Genomic DNA, 22,110 nt, shown 5'->3' with positions numbered 1-22,110 from the left:
TAAACCCAATTGAGCATCTCTGGAGAGACCTGAAAATGGCTGTCCACCAACGTTCACCATCCAACCTGACGGAAGTGGAGAGGATCTGCAAGGAAGAATGGCAGAGGATCCCCAAATCCAGGTGTGAAAAGCTTGTTGCATCATTCCCAAGAAGACTCATGGCTGTACTAGCTCAAAAGGGTGCTTCTACTCAATACTGAGCAAAGGGTCTGAATACTTATGACCATGTGATATTTCAGTTTTTCTTTTTTAATAAATTTCCACAAATTTCTACATTTCTGTTTTTTTCTGTCAAGATGGGGTGCTGAGTGTACATTAATGAGAAATAAAATGAACTTTTTTGATTTTAGCAAATGGCTGCAATGAAACAAAGAGTGAAAAATTTAAAGGGGTCTGAATACTTTCCGTACCCACTGTATATTCTAATATATTCATATAGGTAGTGGATCGAATCAGGCATGAATATAACTTTATTTGGCTGGTTTTCTTAATAGTCGGTTAAAACGTGCTGCACTTGGGTGAAAACTTGTGACCCAGACGTGATGAGTTTTGTGGAATATTTATACCTACTATTAACTGACTGAATAGGTTTTTACATACTGCAGGTTTCCCCGCAGCAATTAACATCAGCAGACGTGATTACACATTTATGGAATATAATTACACTCTACACATTTGACTTAAGCCAACACTCAGACCATCATCTAGTAACTAACCTGATAACCAGAAGCAAGACTTTACAATCAGTCTGATTCAGTTCAGCTTGTGACCCTTACGATGAGGTAAATACACTAGATCCCACGATGGTGACTGGTCAGGGACCACTACGCGACCCTGCAAATCCCATGAGGACATCGATTGTCACGTGTTCTTGATCCAAAACAAACATCCACTAATAGCTAATACAGTTTCTACGTAGTTACGTTTGCACTGAAAAAGGTGGGAAAAGTACAGAGAAAAAAGCACAGCCATGACAATATCTGTCGCCGATGTATTGAGGTGGAGGCACTGATAACTCTAAACCTCTTCGGCATGGTTGGACAGCACTGATATTGTATAGTTCTATGCAATATACAATCTCTATAACTGACACTTAGGTACGCACAGACTCAAGCAGCTCACTGCTTTACGGTATCGTTTTAGGATGGACCTCTGCCAGCAGCATTCCTATATACTTCACGTACCTGGTTTTGTGGAGCCCAGTTCTTATATTATTTAGACATTAATTGCTCGCTTTATCCTCCGAGGGGCCCGTTAAAAGGAGCGTGACTGTAAAGCCAGTTAAATATCTCCATGGCAACTCCTCACACTTCACTGCAGGATGCACTTTTTCATGCACCAGGACACTTACTGGTTAAATCACTACCAGAGACACGTGATCCCTCAGGAGGCCTCAGGTTTAAAAAGTATAGCTCGCATCCTGCTGGAATCACGTGTGGCTCTATACAGAGCCGGTGTGATATTGAAGAATGGGCCAACAGAGAATAGAAACCGCGATACTAAATCTCAATAGAGGGTTGTGAGATTTAAGCTGAGGGGAAAGACGCAACAGGTGTTTTTATACTAGAGACTACGCTGGGATTAAGCAAGAGTGTGAAGACCATCTGAACTTAGTTTAGTCGAAGCTGGGGAGTTTTAGCAGGCAGGAAAAGGCTGGATGTGGAGATCGGAGGAGGCTTTGGCACATGTTTAGATCTGAACAGCATGTCAGACATGTACCGAGATCAAAAACAAACCAAGTGCTCTCATGTAATCAAACCTGTTTCAAATATAGTGTGTTAAAGTGTGAATGTGTGTACAGAACACCGTGTTCAAGAGCATCATATGTCACTATATCAACACATAATTAGAGACAGAGCCTGGGTGACCTCAGGAGTTTAAGGTGGGCACAGAGAATACTCAGCCTGACCTGAAACATTCACTTTACGCTCACAAATTAGTAGAACAGGAGCAGCCCTCGCTGTCACGCTGCTTCTCGGGCTATTGATCAGTGGCGAAGGATCGGTTAGGGATGATGGGAAAGTGAAGGTGGATTTGCAGGTGTTCCTGTAGGTTGTCTCCTCATGCCAGCAGCTTCTCCAGGTTCTTAGAGAGGGTCTGCAGCAGGCCTCTCTGGAAGTCCTCCTCAGGTATCTCCGGAACCAGGAACTCCAGCAGCAGATCAAATATACAGTAGACCAGGTGTCTGAGGGAACACAGGAAAGAGCAGTCACCAGCTTTTACTCAGTTACTGAATGTCAATGAGACTCAAACTACTTTGTTTCCAAAAAAGTTGGGACGCTGTGTAAAATGTAAATAAAAACAGAATGCAATGTTTTACAAATCCCATAAACCCATATTTACTTTAAAATAGATCAAAGACAATATATCAAATGTTGAAACTGAGAAATTTTATAAAAATATATGCCCTTTTTGAAATCTGATGCCAGTAACACGTCTCAAAAAAGTTGGGATCAGTACCATGATTAAGTATAAAAAGAGCATTTCAGAGGCTCTCAGTAGTGAAAATGGGGAGGTTCACCATTCTGTAGAAGATGGGAAAATAGCGCAAAAATTTAAGAATAATGTTCCTCAATGTAAAATTGCACATTTTGAATTTGGGGATTTCATCATCTACAGTTCATAATATCATTTAAAGATTCACAGAATCCAGAGGAGACTGCACAAGGAAGAAAACCAATATTGGATGGCTGTGATCTTCGGGCCCTCAGGCCACACTGCATTAAACAGACACCATTCTGCAATGGAAATCATTGTCTGGGCTAAGAAACACTTCTGAGAACCATTATCTGTGAACACAGTTCTTCGCTGCATCCACAGATGTTGGTTAAAACTCTCCCACTCAAAGAAGAAATCCTATATGAACATGATTCAGAAGTGCCGCTGCTTTCTCTGGGCCTGAGCTCATTCAAGATGGACTGAGGCGAAGTGGAAAACTGACCTGTGGTCTGACGAATTAACATTTTTGATTCTTTTTGGAAATTAGGAACGCTGCAGCCTCCAGGCTACAGTGCGGGACTTTTCACATCTAAATGAACATCCATTCGAGCCCTTTCCATATCAGTTCACACAACACTGTTTAAGCCTTTCACTGGCAGGTAAATCTCTCTGTATTTCACAGCATACAGACTTTTAAAATCTGGTGTCTGGTGGGAAATTCCCGTGCTGGCACCGACTTTGATTTTGCATCAGCAAGCAATGATTGTTTCGCCAGAAGTGAAGAGGGGAGCAATAGTTACCATAGCGAAGTGGAGGATTAGGCTGCAGCAGCTCCATGTATGGTTAAAAAACCCAATAAGTGTCCAGAGAAAAAGTTTCTGGAGTGGATGCTTCTTGCAAAAAGAACCTCTGCGTACAGAGGAAGGATTAACCCTCCCGTTGTCATAGGGTCAAAATGACCTGCAGCTGTGTTCAACCAAGTTCTATTTGATTTTTAGATTTTTTTTTTTGGGGGGGGGGGGGGGGGGGGATCATTGGTGACAAGGAGGCTGTGAGGGTTTCTTTAAAGAAACTCACAGCCTCCTATAAAAATAAAAATAAAAAATATTAAAATAAAATACAATAAAATAAAATAGAACTTGGTTGAACACAGCTGCGGTAGGACAATTGGGGGGCTGGGGGGGGGGGGGGGGGGTAAGGTAATGGGGAAAAAAACCAGGCACAAACATGGACATCTCCTTGTTGGGCAGACACAGATGTCATGTTACTGCTCTTGGTTGGTATTAAAATATTATGTTATGTAGCTATTTCATGTTTTTGTAATTACTTGACAAACCGTTTACTTTTGACAAAAGTTCTGTGATTTAAGTTTCACATTGTTGATGTTTTCTAGCTGACAATTTACTCATTAAAATCTTTCCAAACTATATTTAGTACATTTGAAAATGACAAAGTTATTCTCACATTGATTTATCTGAGGAAAAATGTTGTAATTTAATGATGGATTTAAAGATAGGTAGTACATCCCAACCCTAACATAAAGGACTACACTTTTTTGTCAGGTTTTTGTTTAACTGAAGTAACTGATTCACGTGTTAAGAGTCCATGTTAAAATAATTTCGGGGAACTCGCATTACCAAATTGATGAGTCATTCTCAGAGAGTGGTTCACCTACAAATTTGGTAACATGAAATGTACTTTTTCCAAATCACCCAAACAAGTTGCTCAGTTCCAGTCAAACTGCAACAGAAATGTTGGAAATGATGGTAAACAGCTGCTTGTACAAAGAGTCGTGCCACAGAAACAAACAATAAACACATGAGGAAGCAGAGCAAGGACTGTTAGGCCCATACCTCACATTCAGATTCAGACTACCCAGATTGAAAACTGGGTTTGTCTAATTCGTGGATGCATATGTTTTGTCTGACTATACTTATGATGTCCTCACAACTCTACAACCTCAAGATACGAAGTCCACAAATCTATTTCATGTCAGAACTACTAACCTTTCCATGGAGAATAATGCGCTCCATCACTATCAACTGCAACGACTTTGAAACCAGTCAGACATTAGAATAGACATAGAATCTCCATCTGGACAAATTCAATAACCACATAAGAAGGGCTTCAATTCGATTTACCATGTAAATGACATTTTAAACAAAACTAAATTTGGGAAAAGCGTGTGGTTATTTCTAAATTATTTCTTTATTCGGTGCATTTTAACATCCGTCAGGACTGATGTTGAAAATCAAAACCAGCACAATGAAGGGGACCTGACTGATCCGAACCGCACTTTGATTCTACATCTGGGAACCTTTTCGGACCTGTTGTTGTTTAGTGAAGAAATAAGTCCACAAAGTATGATTCAAGGTGAATCACTGTCACTCTGTATCCGAGTGACAGTGAAACACAAACACTCCCTGGGCCGCCGGATTACACCTGGTTGCTAACGAAAGCCAGCACCTCCAAACAGCAAAGCATCCAAGTGTAAAAAACAGATGATGAATAGCAACCCAGGCAGTCAACGGCAGTGCAAAGTTTTAAACTGTTTTGAGTTCACAGGTTTTCAACATGAGAAAAATATCTGTATCTGACTGAAAAACTGAGTGTCAGAATGAGTGTTGATGGGACATTCTGAGCTTTAGCAATCTTAAAACAAAACTGAGAGTAAATGGGTACTTTGGCCCGACAGTGCTTTCCGTTAAGTGCTAATTTGGCAGGTATGACATTTGCAAAGCACATCATCTTAGTTTGACATGTTAGCATGTCTTTTTTTTTTACCAGAAAACAAAACTTACAGATGAAGTTGATTGAATGTCATTTGTTGTGCATTAAAGTATTGGACGGTTTATTATATCGAAACACTAATGTATGCCCACATTTCAATATTTCAAGACCATCAATCACATAGTCGAGAAACTTTGTTAAATAAACAAAATTATACTAGCTTGTGTACGGTACGGTATATGTTACTTATATTATGACAGTAGCCACAGACACGAATCAGCTGATGATGACGATTACTACTCGTTTGGATTATACTTTCCTCCTGCTCCATGCACGTCACGACGCTGAGCAGTCTCTGAACAATCGGATCCACCCTATATTGAATAAGTGTTCTATGTTTACTTTGACATTTAATGAATGCCAGTGGTTGGCGTCTATAAGACACAGGTTTTTGTCTTTTATCACTAAACCGCTTTCTACATTGGGCAGCGGTTCTCATAATACTAGGGAGGAGTTATTTAGAATATTAGTTACCTCTTCCCAATCCCGACATCAGCCTGCAGAGGCTGACTCGTAGCACCGTAAATTCAGTGATAAGAGTCTGAACCTCCAGACAAATGTGTCAGTTTCCTCCTGCGTAAAGTTTGGAATGTGCCAGTGTCTGCTCCTGCTCCTTCTTTATTCATAAGAAGCTGAAAGTCCGCTGCATCACAGCAGTCTTAAGGGGAATGAGAGGAGCTGATTTGATTGGCCATGATTAAAATATACTGACACACCTTCTAATTACCTATTCCTCCTACTTCAAGACGTTTGCCCGACCTGCTTATGCCGGTGGGGCAGGTGCACTGTGCAGAGGCGGAAGAAAATAGGGCCCTCAGTAACACTAGCAATCACTACAAGTTGTTAATCAACTTAATCAAACTGCAGAACTGAGTGTCTGCACAGTCCATCAGGCTAACAGGTTGACAAGCACTGAGTCTACTGTCTAAATCTGGAATTTGAACAAATATGGCATTTAATTAGTTAGTTTGGTATTCCTCAGTGCACCAGCTGCAGTTCAGCATAAACAAGAAATGTAGAGGGCGGTCTGTACGACAGATGATTCTAAAGCTGAACTTTAATTCTTAATTAACATGTCTGGCAGTTAGTTTGGGAACCTATAGAAGTTGAGTTGATTGGAGAACAAAATCATTTTTTGTCATGTCAGACATTAGAGTGGGACCGAGCGCTTTTTTTCTGGGAACAGTATGTACCTGTGTAAACTCAATATGTATCAACCATTAAAAACCAGTAGCGATGTGATCTATTTATGGCCACCATTAGTTTACATGGCAACCATGGACTGCAACTACAGTCGGCAGTCACTGAATTACTTTAGATAGTGAAGGAACCAGCTAAACATTACTATGAGGCAAAATCTTAAGTTAAAAGAAGCATCCTTTACCTTCATGATGGAAAGTGATGATAACACAAACCTGAAAACTTTATTTCTAATTCTGAGAGGAGGGGTTCCAAACAGGCTTCCCAGTGCTTTTTTCCCCCTCCTCCCTCCATGCACTCGCACTCTGGGCAGTTGCCGGTGATGTCTATAGCCAAAAAGTGGCCGTTGAGTGTATCGTGTGTACTCACCTGTTAATGTAGGGGTCTTGAAAAGAGTCCAGTGCAGTCTGCCAGCTGAGTTTGTACTTGTCTGAGCCCAACATATCTGAGATCAGCTCTAGAGACGCAAAGACATGGGGAGTGATGTAATAGTGTGTAATTGGCTGTGTGTGTGTGTGTGTGTGTGTGTGTGTGTGTGTGTGTGTGTGTGTGTGTGTGTGTGTGTGTGTGTGTGTGTGTCTCCGTATTTCTTAACTGTAAGCCGAGGCCCACTTTTGACCTCGACAGAAACACTTAGAATTTTATCAGAGATCATGAAAATGGGATTGTCTGTGTGCACACGTACCTGGTAGGAGCCTCATCAGACAGTGTAAGGCTTGTTGCTTGGTGCAGTGCTTCTGCTGCTGGCTGCGTTCAAGTCTTGGCGCATTAGGCAGAGCTCCTCCCGGCCACACCGCCTCCTGAATGACCTGCAGGTACACCACCCAGTACCTGGTGCACGTCAAGTTGGCTACGCTCACATCGAGCCATCTGAAATTCACACAACACAACACAACGGCGTCAAGTTAGCACAGCGGAGGGGTCTGAAGTGGCGTCCCGTCTTTTCATTCATCTATCATGCACGCTTTGGGGGTCACGGGAGGACCAACACGGGAGGGTTGACTCCGGTTTGGACGCCAGTCAATCACAGGCCTGACAAAGAGACAGACAAGCATTCACACTTTCACACTGATGGGGAACTTAGAATCCCTGGAAACCCCAACACAGAGAGACTCCAGAACTTTCTTGCTGTGACACTGGTGACAGTGCACCACCAAGGTATCCAAAAGTCCTCTTATTCAGCTGTTACATCTATGCTGTGTTTTTGTATTTATTTAGATGGACTGAAGTAAAAAGTTGCATCTCATGTCAAGGTAGAATGACCTTGGGAACAGTTGGTTAACCTCCTGACTTTGTAAGTTTAATGTGTCGTGACCTTGTCATCACGCCTGACCTGACCAGCACTCAATTATCCAGTCCTCTGACCAGCCAATCCTTTTAAATGTAACACATACCTCATTGCATTCCCACACAGATTTGAAGCTCCAAGAGTATCAGAGGAGTCTGGCCTGGCAGAGTCTCACACTTAAAGTGGTCTCAAACGGAGCCCATTTCTCTAAAGCTTTCCTCATAACTGCTGAATTTAAGGTCTTGTGATAAGTAAATCAAACATGGTGTGTGTGTGTGTGTGTGTGTGTGTGTGTGTGTGTGTGTGTGTAGCAGAGCGACTCTGACCGCTTTCATTGTGACCTGACCTTTTTCACACCAAGATTTACCAACTGAGGGGTGGAAACGCAGCCAGTCGCCACCCAGACTGGACGAGGAGGTTATTTAAAGCACAAAGTAAAAGCTAAAAACAACATCTCAATGTAGCTCAGGCATTCGAGCATTGTATGGGTCAAGCCCTGGAACCTGTAGGTGACACTTGATGTCGGGAGTAGTCTAGATGAGAACAAAGTAACTAATTATGAGCAAAAAACATGGCATTTAAGATCATTGAAAGGCTTGAAGATACGTTCGGATCCTGTGAGAGGTTTCCTGAACTTGCAGACATTATAAAAATCTTTAACACCACACAGATGCTCTTATGCAACATTGTTCGAAACCTCGGAGCTATGTTAAAGAGAAACAGGGACCTCCCTCTGGGCCTAATGTTCTGCTTCTTTTACTCACTTCATGTGGCTCCTAATAAAGTTATTTCATTAGCTTGTTCTGGCCAGTTACCACACTTTTTGAGCTGCACATAGAGAAGCTATGGTTGGACAAGTTGGGCCAACCACCATTTTTGGTATTTCATAACAGCACGAGATAGTCCCAATAAGAAATACTGATGGTACTTGTGATTTTTCAAGCTGTACAACAGCAAAGGAAAAGCAGGTGTGAAAGACACTCAGAACTTAAATTATGTATCAAACAAACCCTACGAAAGGTGCGTAAGAAATGTATTTGTAGGTTTTCAAGCGCAAATCTCAAAGCTTTTGGAAAATATGAGTGTATGTGACACACAAAATATCTTTGGGTTCTGGACTGTTGGTCAAACAAAACAACAAACCACACCATGCACTTCAGGAAATGCAAATCTTTCACATCATATGTTTTGATTACAGTGGTTACTAATTACATTAAGTGGCTGCGTTCTATTCAAGAATCTCAGTATGAAATGACAGCGTGACAGTGAGCCAACATAAACCATACAAGCAGCCTAAAACATTAAGCGGCTTCAATCACACATACTTGTTTTATTTTAGACTCAAAATAACCGCAAAGAGACTCAAAATAATCATGCAGAAAGTGACTACAGAGAGATACAAAATAACCATGAAGAGACACAAAGCGACCACAAAGATACTCACAACAACCATAAACACAAAACCCCTACAAAGAGACTTAAAACAACCACAAAGAGACTCACAACAACCACAAAGAGACCCACAACATACACAAAGACACAAAACCCTTACAAAAAGACACACAACAGACAATGAGACTCCAAACAACCAAAAAGAGACAAAAAAACAACCACAAAGAGATTGAAAACAACCACAAAGACACAAAATGACAACAAAAAGACTCAAAACAACCACAAACACACACAAAATGACCACAACAATGTAAAACAACCTCAATCACAAGCAGAAACTTGCTGGATGGATTAACTAATTTAAAACTAAATAATAAATGTGTTACTTTAAGTGGCTAAAATTAGCACTGGTCCATTATGAGTTATTATCTTTCTAGCTACAGTCTCCTAACCGCCAAAAGTAAGAACTACAGTAACGTTGCTGTCCACAGCTAGCACGAGAAAACATTTCAGACATATCAAATAAAGTTTAAGACTTTCAATACCTTCGAATGCTTTTTGAGGGAATTCAAAGCGTTTAACCTTTTTTCCAGACTGGCAGATAGCTTTTAACCAGTGCTATGTGAGCTACTAATTTAGACGGGGAATACAGCACCTCCTAGCAGCCGTCAGATGTCAGACACTGACACAACAAATTTCCATTCAGCTGCTCAACGATGCTTTCACAAAGTTTTATCAAAAACAGTTCTATCCTCTCTTGAAAAATGAAACCGCTGCAGTATCACTGTAGTTCAGATTTGTTTTTAGTTTAACTTCAAAGGATAATTTTAACGGAGTATTCTAAGGTGAAAATAATTATTCCAAATTATAAAAAGAGGAAAAAGCATTAAGTTGATGCAAAAGTGATTTTAACACAGATATTGTTTCAAATTGTTCACATAAACTGCACCTCACGACTGAAACCTGGTCTCACCCCCAGTAACAAGAGTGTATTTCGGTCGAGGCTGCTTAAAGTTCAGCAGGTGGACAAAGATGTCTGTCTCTTCCCCAGCTCATACCACTCAGAGACAAGCTCACTAAATCACACGGCGTTATGAATGCCGAAGGGAACAAGTTGTACGGACACTAAGAGCTAGAGTCTCCACAACAAGCTGAAGCTCTGTGACATCATTTGGACTAATTCACAGCGTGTCCGGGATCACTTTAGTGCTTCCACCGTATATCTTTATAACATTTAAACCATCAGATGGTTACAGGCCATTACAGGAGGAAAATGTTTGTCATTCTTTAAGAAGCTTGCCGTTCTAAGGTGACTACCTCACATTCATTTTGAGCTTTGGAATGGGAGACCAACCACCGATACAACCTGTCAGGTAAAGGAAGCTAAATATTCAGTAAACAGTTTCCAAAGCGGTCTCAACTCTAAGTCCACATGCTCCCTAATGCTTTGAGCTTATCTATTGATCCTCATAGGTGGTAGAACTGTAGATGTTGGAGCTTTCTGAGCACTAGTTGCAGTTGTTTTGGAGGACTAGAATGAACTGCATGCTCAAACAAAAATGTAGTTTGTGGTATAACGACCACAAGAGAAGGATCAGCTCACACTTGCAGTTCACTTCATTTAATCCAGACCAACAGACTCTTTCTGGTCTGGTTCGTGTTCACAGAGATGAAAACAGGACTGACAGCAGGTTACACAACCCTGCTTCTTGTGCGTATATTTATGTTCACTGACATATCAGATATCACAGTTTACACACATTATTTGTATTATTTGACTGTAAATCAACATCCAGTTGGTTAGGCTGTTGAAATTGTAATAAAATCCAGTTTCTACCCTTTCTACATAAAATCCTGTCCTTGGTCAATTTGCTTTAGAAAGCCAAGCCAAGTCTCTAAGGACTTGCGCACAAAGGTTGAACCACCTCACCTCCTCCAGTCCCATCATACACCGAGAGTATGACAATTCGCCTCCTGACGTCACATTGCAGGACTTCTAAGGATGTAAGGACTTTAAATGTTGTATTTTGCAAACAGTGAATGGGGTTTTGCAAGTTACAGTATAACTTAAATATTATACATGTATCTGTGATTGTGAGAAGCTATCTTTAAGCTACATTAAAGAACAAGAGCATCATATGCTATGGAACACTAGGATTATAATGGTTGTAGATAAAAATCAGCACGCTCCGGACGGAGAACAACATTTCTGTTCAGACCATAGACTGTATATATAAAAGTGGACGTAGCTTCTGGCTCTGAAAAATGAGGCCGGCGTGGAAGTGCCTTAAGCTGCAATACCACCAGGTGCCGCTAGAGGTTGGTTTCAAAAAGCCTTCGCCTGCATAGACTCCCGTTCAGCTAGTCTCATAAATTTATGAAAGTTATCTTGGTTTCGCTAGCTAAAGTCTCTCCCTATTTATTAATTTACAGCCCCACCTAAAAATAATCTCTTCATCAATTATAAAATAAGCTTCAAAAAGTTGTGTTTTTGGAGGCGTATCTGTTTGATTGACAGGCCTGTGGTGCAGTCAGGTTACGGCTATCGGTGGGAGGGATGTAGTATCGCCGCGTTTCCAATCAGATCGAGTCAGATCCCCCCGCTCGTTCCCCCCCGAGCTCACCAAAATATGGTCACTACCGGCTCCAGACCGCTCTGAACTAGCGAAATCGCTGCGACCAAAATTCCGAACTTGAGGCTTCATAATGGCCGTGGACAAAATAATGGGTGACGTCACTGTCAGTTGCTGCTTGGTTCAGACCAAAGTTTGTTCCTTTAATCCGGACCATTGCCCAGGGTCACTTTCAAATCTGCTGTTCTGGTTCGGACCAAACTGAATGTCCGGAGGTCTATACCAAACAAAGTAGATGTGAAACTACCTTTGGTAAATTTTACTATGCGTTATCTTGGTTGCTGATGACACAATTAAGAAAAAAAACTTTGCCTCAATGCAAATTACCAATGCATTTACTAAAAACATCAGTAATGATAAAAATTATAAATCATTGTGCAGCTATGATGATTAACCTTTTAAAAACACCTATTTTTTAGGCCTCTACTCGAAAATGATATACCCATAATAAAAAAAAGAGTATATCTCTGCAACTACGAGGTAATTGGGGGCCTCTAGGGCTTAAAAGGTTAATGAGCTACAGTTGTGTACACAGCAAGTATACAAACTAAGACCTCTTGCTAAAGTTTGTGAGCACACTGAATAAGGCTTCAGACTGAAAACACAAATATATGCATGTGGTTTGAGGACAAAGAGTAAACAGTAATGCACTCTGTTGCTTTCCCCAACTGCGTTGAGTCACATTATTGTTCACGGTGTGATTTCTACAGACACTGCAAAAATCTAAACAAAATAACTTACACCATATCCCAGCTGGAAAATGACCTTTCCTGACTGACAGCGAGACTGGAAAAAGAAACAAGCGAGGGCAGTCGAGTTGGGTGGCTGTACGAGTGAAGAGAAGGGAAGCCAATGTTAATTTGTGAGCGAGAAAATTAATGAACTGTCTGTAGGTTGGCAGCAGAGGCTGATGGCTGATGAGCGGCTTTCTTTTCAGACATCGGCACACTGGCTCCGCGCGTTCATTTAATGCCATCTAATGAGTGTGTGTGTTGGCTCTGCTTCTGTTAGCACGTCTCATTTGTCTGAAACAACGATGGAAAAGCTGCCGGCTATGAGGCTGCCTTATATTTGATGAAGCTGAAATCAATTGACTATTTTCACTTCAGTGACATATTTACTGTTTGAAACGCAATAACAAAGCTGATCATGGTGTTAATTTTACAATGTGTCATATTGTAACGGCATCAAAGCACAACGGGCTTTTCCATTAGGTCGCCTTCTAGTTTGAGCAGGAAGACCTCCATTTTTTCAAATAGTTCAAGCCACTTGGAGTGCACCTAATGAAGAACGACTAATTATGAAGGTCATGAACTAAACAAAACACGCATAGACTTCTAATGTCACCTCTATGAACTACTGAAGTCTTTAGGTAGAGAGGTGACCGATTGTTTGAGTGCTATATTTGATTAAAAAGTCAAACATTCCTTGAATAACAAATAAAATGTCCTAATAAATATCAATTCTTTACTAAACCTTTCTCCTGATTTACTGTGAAACCACACTATGGCCTCAGGTATTGTTATAGCTTCTGCAGGTGATTTCATTTTCAGGTTGTAGCTACAGGGTTGTGGAAGTTATACCTATTTACATTCAACAAGGGATTCAAAAACATTTAGGTTAAATAATTTGTTTTGATACTTCAGTAAAGTTTTCTTGGAAAAACAAAAACTGAAAGGCAATAATGTCTGGGACCTCCAGTTTGACACTTTTTTTTTTATCTAACAATCTGCACAAGTCCTAATAGCTCATTTCACTATCATATTTGACGACAAATATATAAAATGAATGTGACCACAGAGTCAGGCTGGAACCAAAAATAACAGCTTGTAATAAGTGGTTGCTAGACAGTAGAAAAGTACCTCCACGTAGCCTGTTTAATCTCACTAAAACACTAAAACAGTGATGAGCAAGCAGGATTGTTTTTTTGTTGGAACCCATGTTTTCTGGCAAGTTTCCCACCAAACTCTGGAGCTTCAGAAACCAACCTTTAAGAATTTAATCAGGACTAACTCGTGTACTCAGACAAGACAAGATGTGCAGTCAAAAGCAGCAAATAAACACATTTTGAATGGCTGTGGTCAAAGTTACTGCATCACCACTCACATAGAAGAGTCTGTCTTAAATCACCTCCATGTGTTTTAAGCTGCAGGCAAAAGTCTCCTGAGCACATTGCACCCCTGCCTGTAAATTCAGAGCTAAAAACGTGGAAACAAACACATGGAGCCATTTTACTGCCAGCATCACTGCTGAAGCTGCGCAACAAATTTCCCTTTACATGTCGGTGGTCTGAAGTTGTTCTGTAACTCCGTGAAATGTCTTGTGAAAATATTTAGTCCCTGGAAAACAGACACTTTTCCAAAATTCTATATGATTTGATTTGATTTACACCAACTGATTCATAAGTCACTTCTTCAGATTTTCCAGAGCTGTGTAACAGATCTATGAGTTAGAAGTGACATCCTTTCCAGTAATAGTGCAATTGTTGTCATTATTAGTGCGAATAATAGGAAGTCAAACAAAAACTGAATATTGAAAAAGTTGAATTTATTGTACAATCATTAATTTGCAACAGATTGTACAGGTGTATATACTAAAGTGGATACTTTATATATTTAGATGCACTTTCCAAATTGTTTTCCTGATATCCCAGACTTTGACCTCCTCTGTCTTTGTGTATCATCCACATTTAGAAAGTTGCTTGTTTTCTGCTTTTATCTCCAAAATAAAAGTGAAACATCAGGAAACAAAACTAAACTCGTTGTCTTTATTATGGTTAGCATGTCATGAGAACCGACCACTGCTTCCAGCTTCAGTCTTTGCAGTGATAATAGTCTGGAAACACTGTTCGCATTATGGTCATCCACTCAGGATCAATCAGGGACCTGTAGGGGGTGGGTGAGTGCGATGACGTTAGCTCCAACAATGGCGACGGTGGTAGAGTTTGGTACACAACTTACGGTAAACGGTGGTCAATGCTGATAGGTTAAAGGCTGCTCCAATAGTTTCAAAATTACCCCGAGGTCTACGCCCATTAGGATGCAAAAACTAGAAACAATCTTCAATGGAGTGTAGCCAGACCCCTATATTAACACAGTTCAGTTAATACCAAGCTACCAAGTTGATGCCAGAGTTCTGAAAATGTTTTGGCACTTGCTTTTCTGTGGTGCAATAGGTAGTGAAGGCACCGTAGATGCCGTGCGTAGCGGAGGAACTGGAGTTGGAGTTTTGAGTTGGAGTCGGATAACCAGTGTTCTCAATGACTAGAAGCCAGAATGCAAACAGAGGTTTTTTTTTTAGTAACAGAAGAAAACACCTCAAACTTATCTAAGCACCTCAAAGACAGGCATCGGGAGTTGTACAGAGAATTTCATCATTGGATGGAGCAGTAAAACATCTCAACTGGGTACATGGAGATCATTGCTTCTGAGAGAAATTATACACTGTTTAATTTTTCATAACCTGTTCATATCTTCCTGTCATAAATGTACAAACTTTTTGTTTAGTCCAAAGGGAATCATAATATTAATGCTCACTCATTTCATCATGCTCTTGTATCCAATAAAACACCTTTTGTGTTAACTTATGCAATAAATCTTGATCTTTATCTTTGTGGGGGTAAGGATGCATGTTCAATTTGTCATCAAGCTGTATTGACACATTTTTGGCTGCGGCCCTAAAAACTTTGATGGCTGTGAAATCATCCTGTTTACACCGTTTCACATTAACAGTTCCACTGTCAGTAAATGATGTAACATCTCAGAGAACAACAGCAGGAGAACATGGACATAATTAAAACAGTTTACATCCCCGCAGATGAGATCATTTATCTGTAGCCTGTGAGTAATAAGGAGGAACCAGCAGTCCTGATGTGGACGGGCCAAGCGAGGGCAGACAGGAATCACGTGGAGAAGAGCTTTTGGACAGGACCGTAACCGAAGAATTCCTGGGTTAAAAGGACACTGCTGAGTTTCTTAATATGAACACACCACAGCATCTCTTGAGACCAGAAGCTGTGGTAGCAGCGAATGAGAGAAGAGCTAAAAATGACAACTGTCTGGCACTAATAGAAAGGCTAATTTTGACCTGTGGAGCTTCTATCTCTCTGAATAACTCGAGTCTTCAGGGCACTCAAGCCCATTATGCTTAAAGCTGCCCTGTGGAGTTTCTGTGACCACTAATACCTCATTTCTCAATAATGTTTTTATGACTGGGGCCCTGTTTTGTTTGCACCCCTGGCTCATGGCTGAGCACATATCACGCAGGTCTACCAACACGTTCATACTAATTCCTTCAATGACTGTTGGGTGCTAGTGAGGGTTAGGTGATATGGCCATAAAATAATATCACAACATATCTGGGTATTTTTGTGATGATATTCTTGGCGATATGGTTCAGTGCAGGAGAGCTGCTGCTCTTCCAGAACCAGTCTATGGCCAGGTCGGCTACTGTGATCAGCTGCAGAGCTCCTAATTGCTTTGTCACCATTGTTGGCGGGTTCAACGATGTTTACGCCAGATTTTCTGAAGTTTAGAGTTGACGTTTGGGCATTTGTTGCTTTTTTGTTTCGTAACGAGTCAAGTCGTTCACCTGAACCTTTGCTTTGCTCCATGTGAGTGGAGCTCTGGGGGCAGAGCCACCCAGAGGGAAACACAGAGAGGACAAGCCGAAGGTCAAATAATCTCACACTGAGCTGAAAATCAGTAGAATACAGCAGCTTTCAGCCATACTTGTTGCTGTATAAGCCGCAAACGCAAGTGATACAGTTCCACTGCGCAACAGTATATTGTCATTACTTCAAAAGGTTCATTATCATATATAAAAAATTTTCTATCGTATGAAAAATGTTACCGGTATTATCGTGAACAATATGATATGGCAAACCGCTAGTGCTAGTATGCTGAGAAAGTAGCAATGCTTGGGTATAACCATAGACTGTTTTCAAAGTGGATGTAGCTTCCAGGTCTGAAAAATCAGACCGATGCGGAAGTGCCCTTAGCCACGATACCACCGGGTGACGATAGAGGTTGTCTCCAAAAAGCCTCCAGCTCCATAGACTCCAATTCAACTACACGAGTTATCTCGGTTTTTCTAGCTAAAGTCACTCCTTATTCGTTTTCTGACCATCCATCTGAAAATAATCCAGTTATTAATCATAAAAAAAAGCCTCAAAAAGCAGTGTTTTTGGGTGGCGTGTCTGTTTGATTGACAGGCCTATATTACAGTCAGGTAACGGCTATCGGTGGGTGGGACATAGTATCACCGGGTTACCAATCAGATCGAGTCAGATCCCCCCGAGCTCGCCAAAATATGGTCACTACTGGCTCCAAAACTCCTCGTGACTAGCATGATGGCGCCGATCAAATTCCAAACTCGAGGCTTCACTACGGCCCGTGCACAAACTAATGTGTGACGTCCCTGCTGATTGCCGCTTGGGTATAACCAAGTGTTACACTAAGCAGTTATACTCTTTAGTCATTATGTTTGTAGTTCCTTCCTTCCTTTGGTTGGTTGGTAGTGGTCGGGGCTTGTCAATTAATCAGGGTATTTGCATTTTTGGAGAAGGAACCACCAACAAAAGAACTGGAGCAAACCCCGTCTCCAAACGGCACCTGGGCTAGCCGGTCACGGGGATCTCTCAGCTGGAGCTAACTGTTGCTGACCAGAGGTAAGCCATCACATCACCCACTGCCAGCCAGCCTTCTCTTTCAAACGCTCTTCACGTTAGAGAACGGATGTGCCCGATAAGTCACATCCTGCCCTGTCAATAATTCTAGTAACACAAGAAAGAAAACGCATTCATATTTGAAAGAACATGGGTTGTGCAATATGTTAAATTAATTTTGATTGAAATCAAAAAATGTTTGTTGACTGACGTGTAAAATGCCTAAATAGTGAAAATCTAAAAGCTTGAATTTGGCCAAAAAGTAACATTGATGATAGATCGCTTGAATCCCGATAATGAGGTTGAATGAACAAACTGCTTTGACTCCACACATCTCTTGACTTCAGGTGATAGCTCTGGCTACCCAATAGTGAATTAAATGCTCTTACCTATGAAAGATATTGACAAGATATTCTCAAGATAGAGAGGTGACAGAGCAATAGGAGTTGACAACACTGTGGGCATTCAGCTTTGTTCCGTCTTCACCTGCTGGGTAGCCAATGCTAGCAAGCAGAGAAACTAGGTGGGATTTGAGTATGGGTAATAGACTATCTAAAGTGAAGACAAAATATCTTGTTCGCCCCTGGTGGCTGGTTGGAGTATAGGCTCAAATAAATGTTTCTGTCATGTCGTAGAAAAGAGTAGCTTATATGTAGCCTGTCAAAATGATAGGGTAAAATTGTGAATTCCTCGAAACAACACTGAACTACTGTGCCGACTCTGCAAATGATGTCACCAACAGAAGACGGCAGCACCCATTTCTGCCATATTCTGCAGGGAAAAAAAATACTTTAACCCTCATCTATCCTGACAAGATTTGAATGTGATATTTGGCAATGAATTAATACAGGGGAACAGAGTAAATAAAAGACACATACAGTATGCTCTCCGAACTGATCAGCCAAAGCATTTTAAAGGTGATCCAATCTGCTTTTCGCAAGTAAATCCTGTCTACTTTAATACTGTTAAGGGATCGCTCCCAAGACGCCCATTCAAGAAGAAAAAAAAGATTCTGAGTGCAAATCCTGAGGTGACTTAGCGCCGCAACAATGATTCATCCCAGACACTGCAACACATTGTCTTTTTTTGTTTTAACTGCCTCGACACATATCTCCGATGTCAGTGATACGGCCGTAAAAAAAATATACTAGATTCCATCGTTTCTTTTACAAGAAACTTGGTCGAGGTAAAAATAAAGTCAGTGCCAGGTGTTCACAAAAAACAGTTCTGCTCAGACTGAAAGAAGCTGAGATAAAATTAGAGGTCAGTCAATATGATGAAGTGTTAATTGTATGGTGTTAACAGCCAACCCTTACTTAGAACAGTCATTGCAATAGACGGACAAGATTAATGCTACCTCTTTTTATGTTCTAACATGATCTATTTGTAGATATAGTAGCGTGATGGTGCTTGTTTACTAAATCAAATTATCCTGTGCTAAAATAAGATGTTTCCTATACATTCGGTATATTTGGGCATCTAAACCAAACAGCTTTGAGGGTAAAACACTGCAGACAACAGAAATGAAGCATTTAACTTACACTTGCGGTTTCAATGCTGCTTTAAAGCCCACAAAACCAAAGAAAACCTCAACATGCAGTGAGTAAGATGTTCAACATGAATTATAATCTTCACACTGCTAGTCACAGAGTAACATTTATCCATGCACCATAGAGTTTAGCAACATCTGAATCAAAGCTGTGTGGTCGTTGGCTTGTGTTGCCAGGCAAACAAAAGGCATCCTTTCAGGTCTTATCAAGTACTTTGGTTGGGTTTGTGATTAACTTTTAATAACTAATGATATATATATATTTTTATTATTATTATTTAGTCTTAAGTCTGTTACAGGGAAATACTTTTCAGTGTAGCCTATGAAAGTTTTTGATGACATATAGTGCAATGGGAATCCCCATTTCAGTACTGCACATCCTCATAAGACATGGGTGACATGTCTTACTGTTTCACGCTGTTTGTTTACAAGAAAACAACAAAGAGAAACTTTGCTATCTCTTGTATTGCCTCCAGATTTATTCAGACTTAAGAGTAAAACATCTCACACTGTGAAATATGAAACTGGACTCTGTGTTGGCCCCTTTGTGTTCTTGCTACACATTTTAACACAGCACTGACTACAGTGTGAACAACAAAATACTGTTCATTTTGAGACCATGCCCCCCCCCCCCCCACACACACACACACACACACCACCACCACCACCACCATGAGGCGGCAAGAAAGGTATTTCAGGAAGTCGGATAAAAATATCAACAGAACCTATATGTATTAATATAATGGTTTATATAGTCATGATACATAAAGATTGAAAGATCCATTCCAGCAGTTGCACATCCCAGCAGACTGTTTTCACCTAATGTGTTGTGTCTGCTCCCGTTGAAGTGTACACCTCAGTCCAGCCCTCTGGCTCAGGGCTCATCACATCAGCGCCTTCACTCAGGCCGTGGTGCCGTCTTACAGTCACCTGCCCTGCAGTCTAAGGTCAGCTCCGCCGCTCCGTGGATGTCTGAGTATGTGCACGGACGTCCTGGCCCTGCTTTAATTGGGACTGTCGTGGCGCCACGGTCCCACATGGCTGGTCAAAACACAGACATGTGACTCTACAGCCCTGAGCCACGATCTAATCACATGTGGCCCATTGTAGGTTTACATTCACACTTTTCATAATTCAGTACGTGACACGTTGCAAGAACTGACGCACTTAGCACAAAGGACAACCGAGCTGGAGAGCGGTCAATGCATGCAATCACACACACACACACACACACACACACACACACACACACACACACAGGTCAAGGTCCATGTCTATGCTACAATAACATCCTTCGAACTAAGTCTCTGCTGTCATCGCCGCTGCAGTCTTATGGCAATCACCGGAGAGATTACTTTCCCTTTGGCATATGCAACCACCCACACACACACAAACACAAACACACACACACGCACACACACACACACACACACACACACACACACACACACAAAGAGAACAGAGCAGAGTGCTTTCAATCAATTAGAGCTGACAAATGCCAAGTAATTCCATATGAGAGATTGTGGTCTGGTAGAGACTTAGACTGTACAGCATTATTGCTACCATGAAAACCGCCGGACTTGTTTTCCAGTTCTACTCTGTCAAAGATATTTTTTCAAGCTGAGAAAATGGAGTGGAGGGCGCCCAAGCAATGTTCCCCTCTCTGCCTGTGGGCCTAATGTGGCTTGAATTAAAAAAAAAAATTTGTAGAGTAACGTAACATGCAGTCAGTGTTATAGTCACACATGTGGATCACCTCAGGAGCAGTTTGCAAAACACGTGCGTCTCTTTACAAATGTCTTGCAGATGTTTGTTCCCTCTTTACTGCCATTTAGTTGAACTTGAAATATTGAAAGAATACAGCGCAGAAGAAAAAGATGAAACAAGCAGTGTCGGTGATGGCCGTACCTGACCGAGTGTCTGGGTGAAATCACGCTGCTGGCAGGAGAGAGCAGAGAGAGCGGAGGGGCCGAGCTAGCTCTTCTCTCTGGCAGCGATTACTTCTAGCTCCTCTCGTGGAACTGCCAGGAAAGAGACGTTTACAGTGCAGGTGACACACTGCAAATCTCAGAGGAAAATCCCTTCGAGCACAGCCCGAGAGTTCCCAAAGGTACACAAGCAACAGGTGTAGAGCGTAAGGCAATGCCAAACCAACATAAGCTCAAAGGAAGATCCTGGAGAGTTCGAGAGACAACACCTGTGAACTAATTTTATTTAAATAAACTGAATGGAATGTCAAAGTCCCTAAACCCATACATCTTCAGCGCAATGCCAAAAGGATTTAGACTTGTATTACCAAATGCAATGGTATGTCATAACGTATTAGAAATCCCTCCATAATGCCAGAACTGCATATTATTTATCATTAATAGAGGAAAACAAGAACAACCTCAGGTGTCTTTTCAGCACTGTAGCCTGGCTGACAAAGAGTCACAGCTCTGTTACGCCTTCTGTTGCTTTAGCTCTCGGTAGTAATGACTTCATTAACTTCTTTACGAATGAAATTATTACTATTAGGGAAACAATTCAACATACTCTTCATTTGGTGGTTGCAGGGGGCCTTAGAAACGTCCGAGGACCTGATTCGTATTACTTCTATCCTGTTGAGTTCCCCGAGCTAACTGCAAGAACTACTATCATCTAAATGTCTCTTCGAGCCCATCCCAACAAGACTGCTCAAGGATGTTTTTCACCGAATTAGAACCTCCATATTAGATCAGATCAATTCGACTCTTTCAATAGTGTATGTAACACAGGAGCTTTTAAAGTAGCTCTAATTAAACCTTTATTTGAAAAGCCTACGCTTGATCCAGCTCTTTTAAGAAATTAGACCAATATCTAACCTTCCTTTTATTTCTAAAATCCTTAAACACGTTGTTGCAAATCAATTATGTTACAGAGGAATGGTCTCAAAAGGTTGTTCAAGTAGTATTTGTTTTTTCTCTCGATGTTGGAGGGGGCAGCTGCCCATTTTATTGAACCATATAATCCTGACAGAGCACTTTGCTTTCAGAAGTTCCCCAAAGTCTTACAAGTATGTTCGAGAGGCAGACACCCTTCTCTCTAAAGTACAGACAGATTTCTATCGGAATGTAGTAAATCTGTTTTAAAAAGTGATTTAAATCACTAGTGTTGGGTGAAAATCATGAAAAAA

General features: G+C 41.1%; 1 protein-coding gene across 3 annotated transcripts in view; it reads right to left on the bottom strand.

The window, feature by feature from the left end:
- Positions 1-354: 354 nt before the first annotated feature.
- snx19b (sorting nexin 19b) overlaps positions 355-22,110 on the bottom strand; it is a 43,169-nt gene continuing 21,413 nt past the window's right edge. For all 3 annotated transcript variants that reach the window (XM_069147351.1, XM_069147353.1, XM_069147352.1), the window contains exons 12-14: positions 7,115-7,299; positions 6,799-6,886; positions 355-2,185 (exon numbers count right to left, since the gene is read on the bottom strand). In XM_069147351.1, the coding sequence (XP_069003452.1) occupies positions 2,062-2,185; positions 6,799-6,886; positions 7,115-7,299 (397 nt within the window). In that variant the 3' untranslated portion in view covers positions 355-2,061. The remainder of the gene's footprint in view (positions 2,186-6,798; positions 6,887-7,114; positions 7,300-22,110) is intronic.

Source organism: Embiotoca jacksoni, unplaced genomic scaffold (assembly GCF_022577435.1).
Source record: "Embiotoca jacksoni isolate LCO1_2020_lvr unplaced genomic scaffold, fEmbJac1.0.p SCAF_14, whole genome shotgun sequence".
Lineage (NCBI taxonomy): Eukaryota > Metazoa > Chordata > Actinopteri > Embiotocidae > Embiotoca > Embiotoca jacksoni.
Note: the sequence above shows the minus strand (reverse complement) of the source record. Positions and strands in the feature narration are given on the sequence as shown.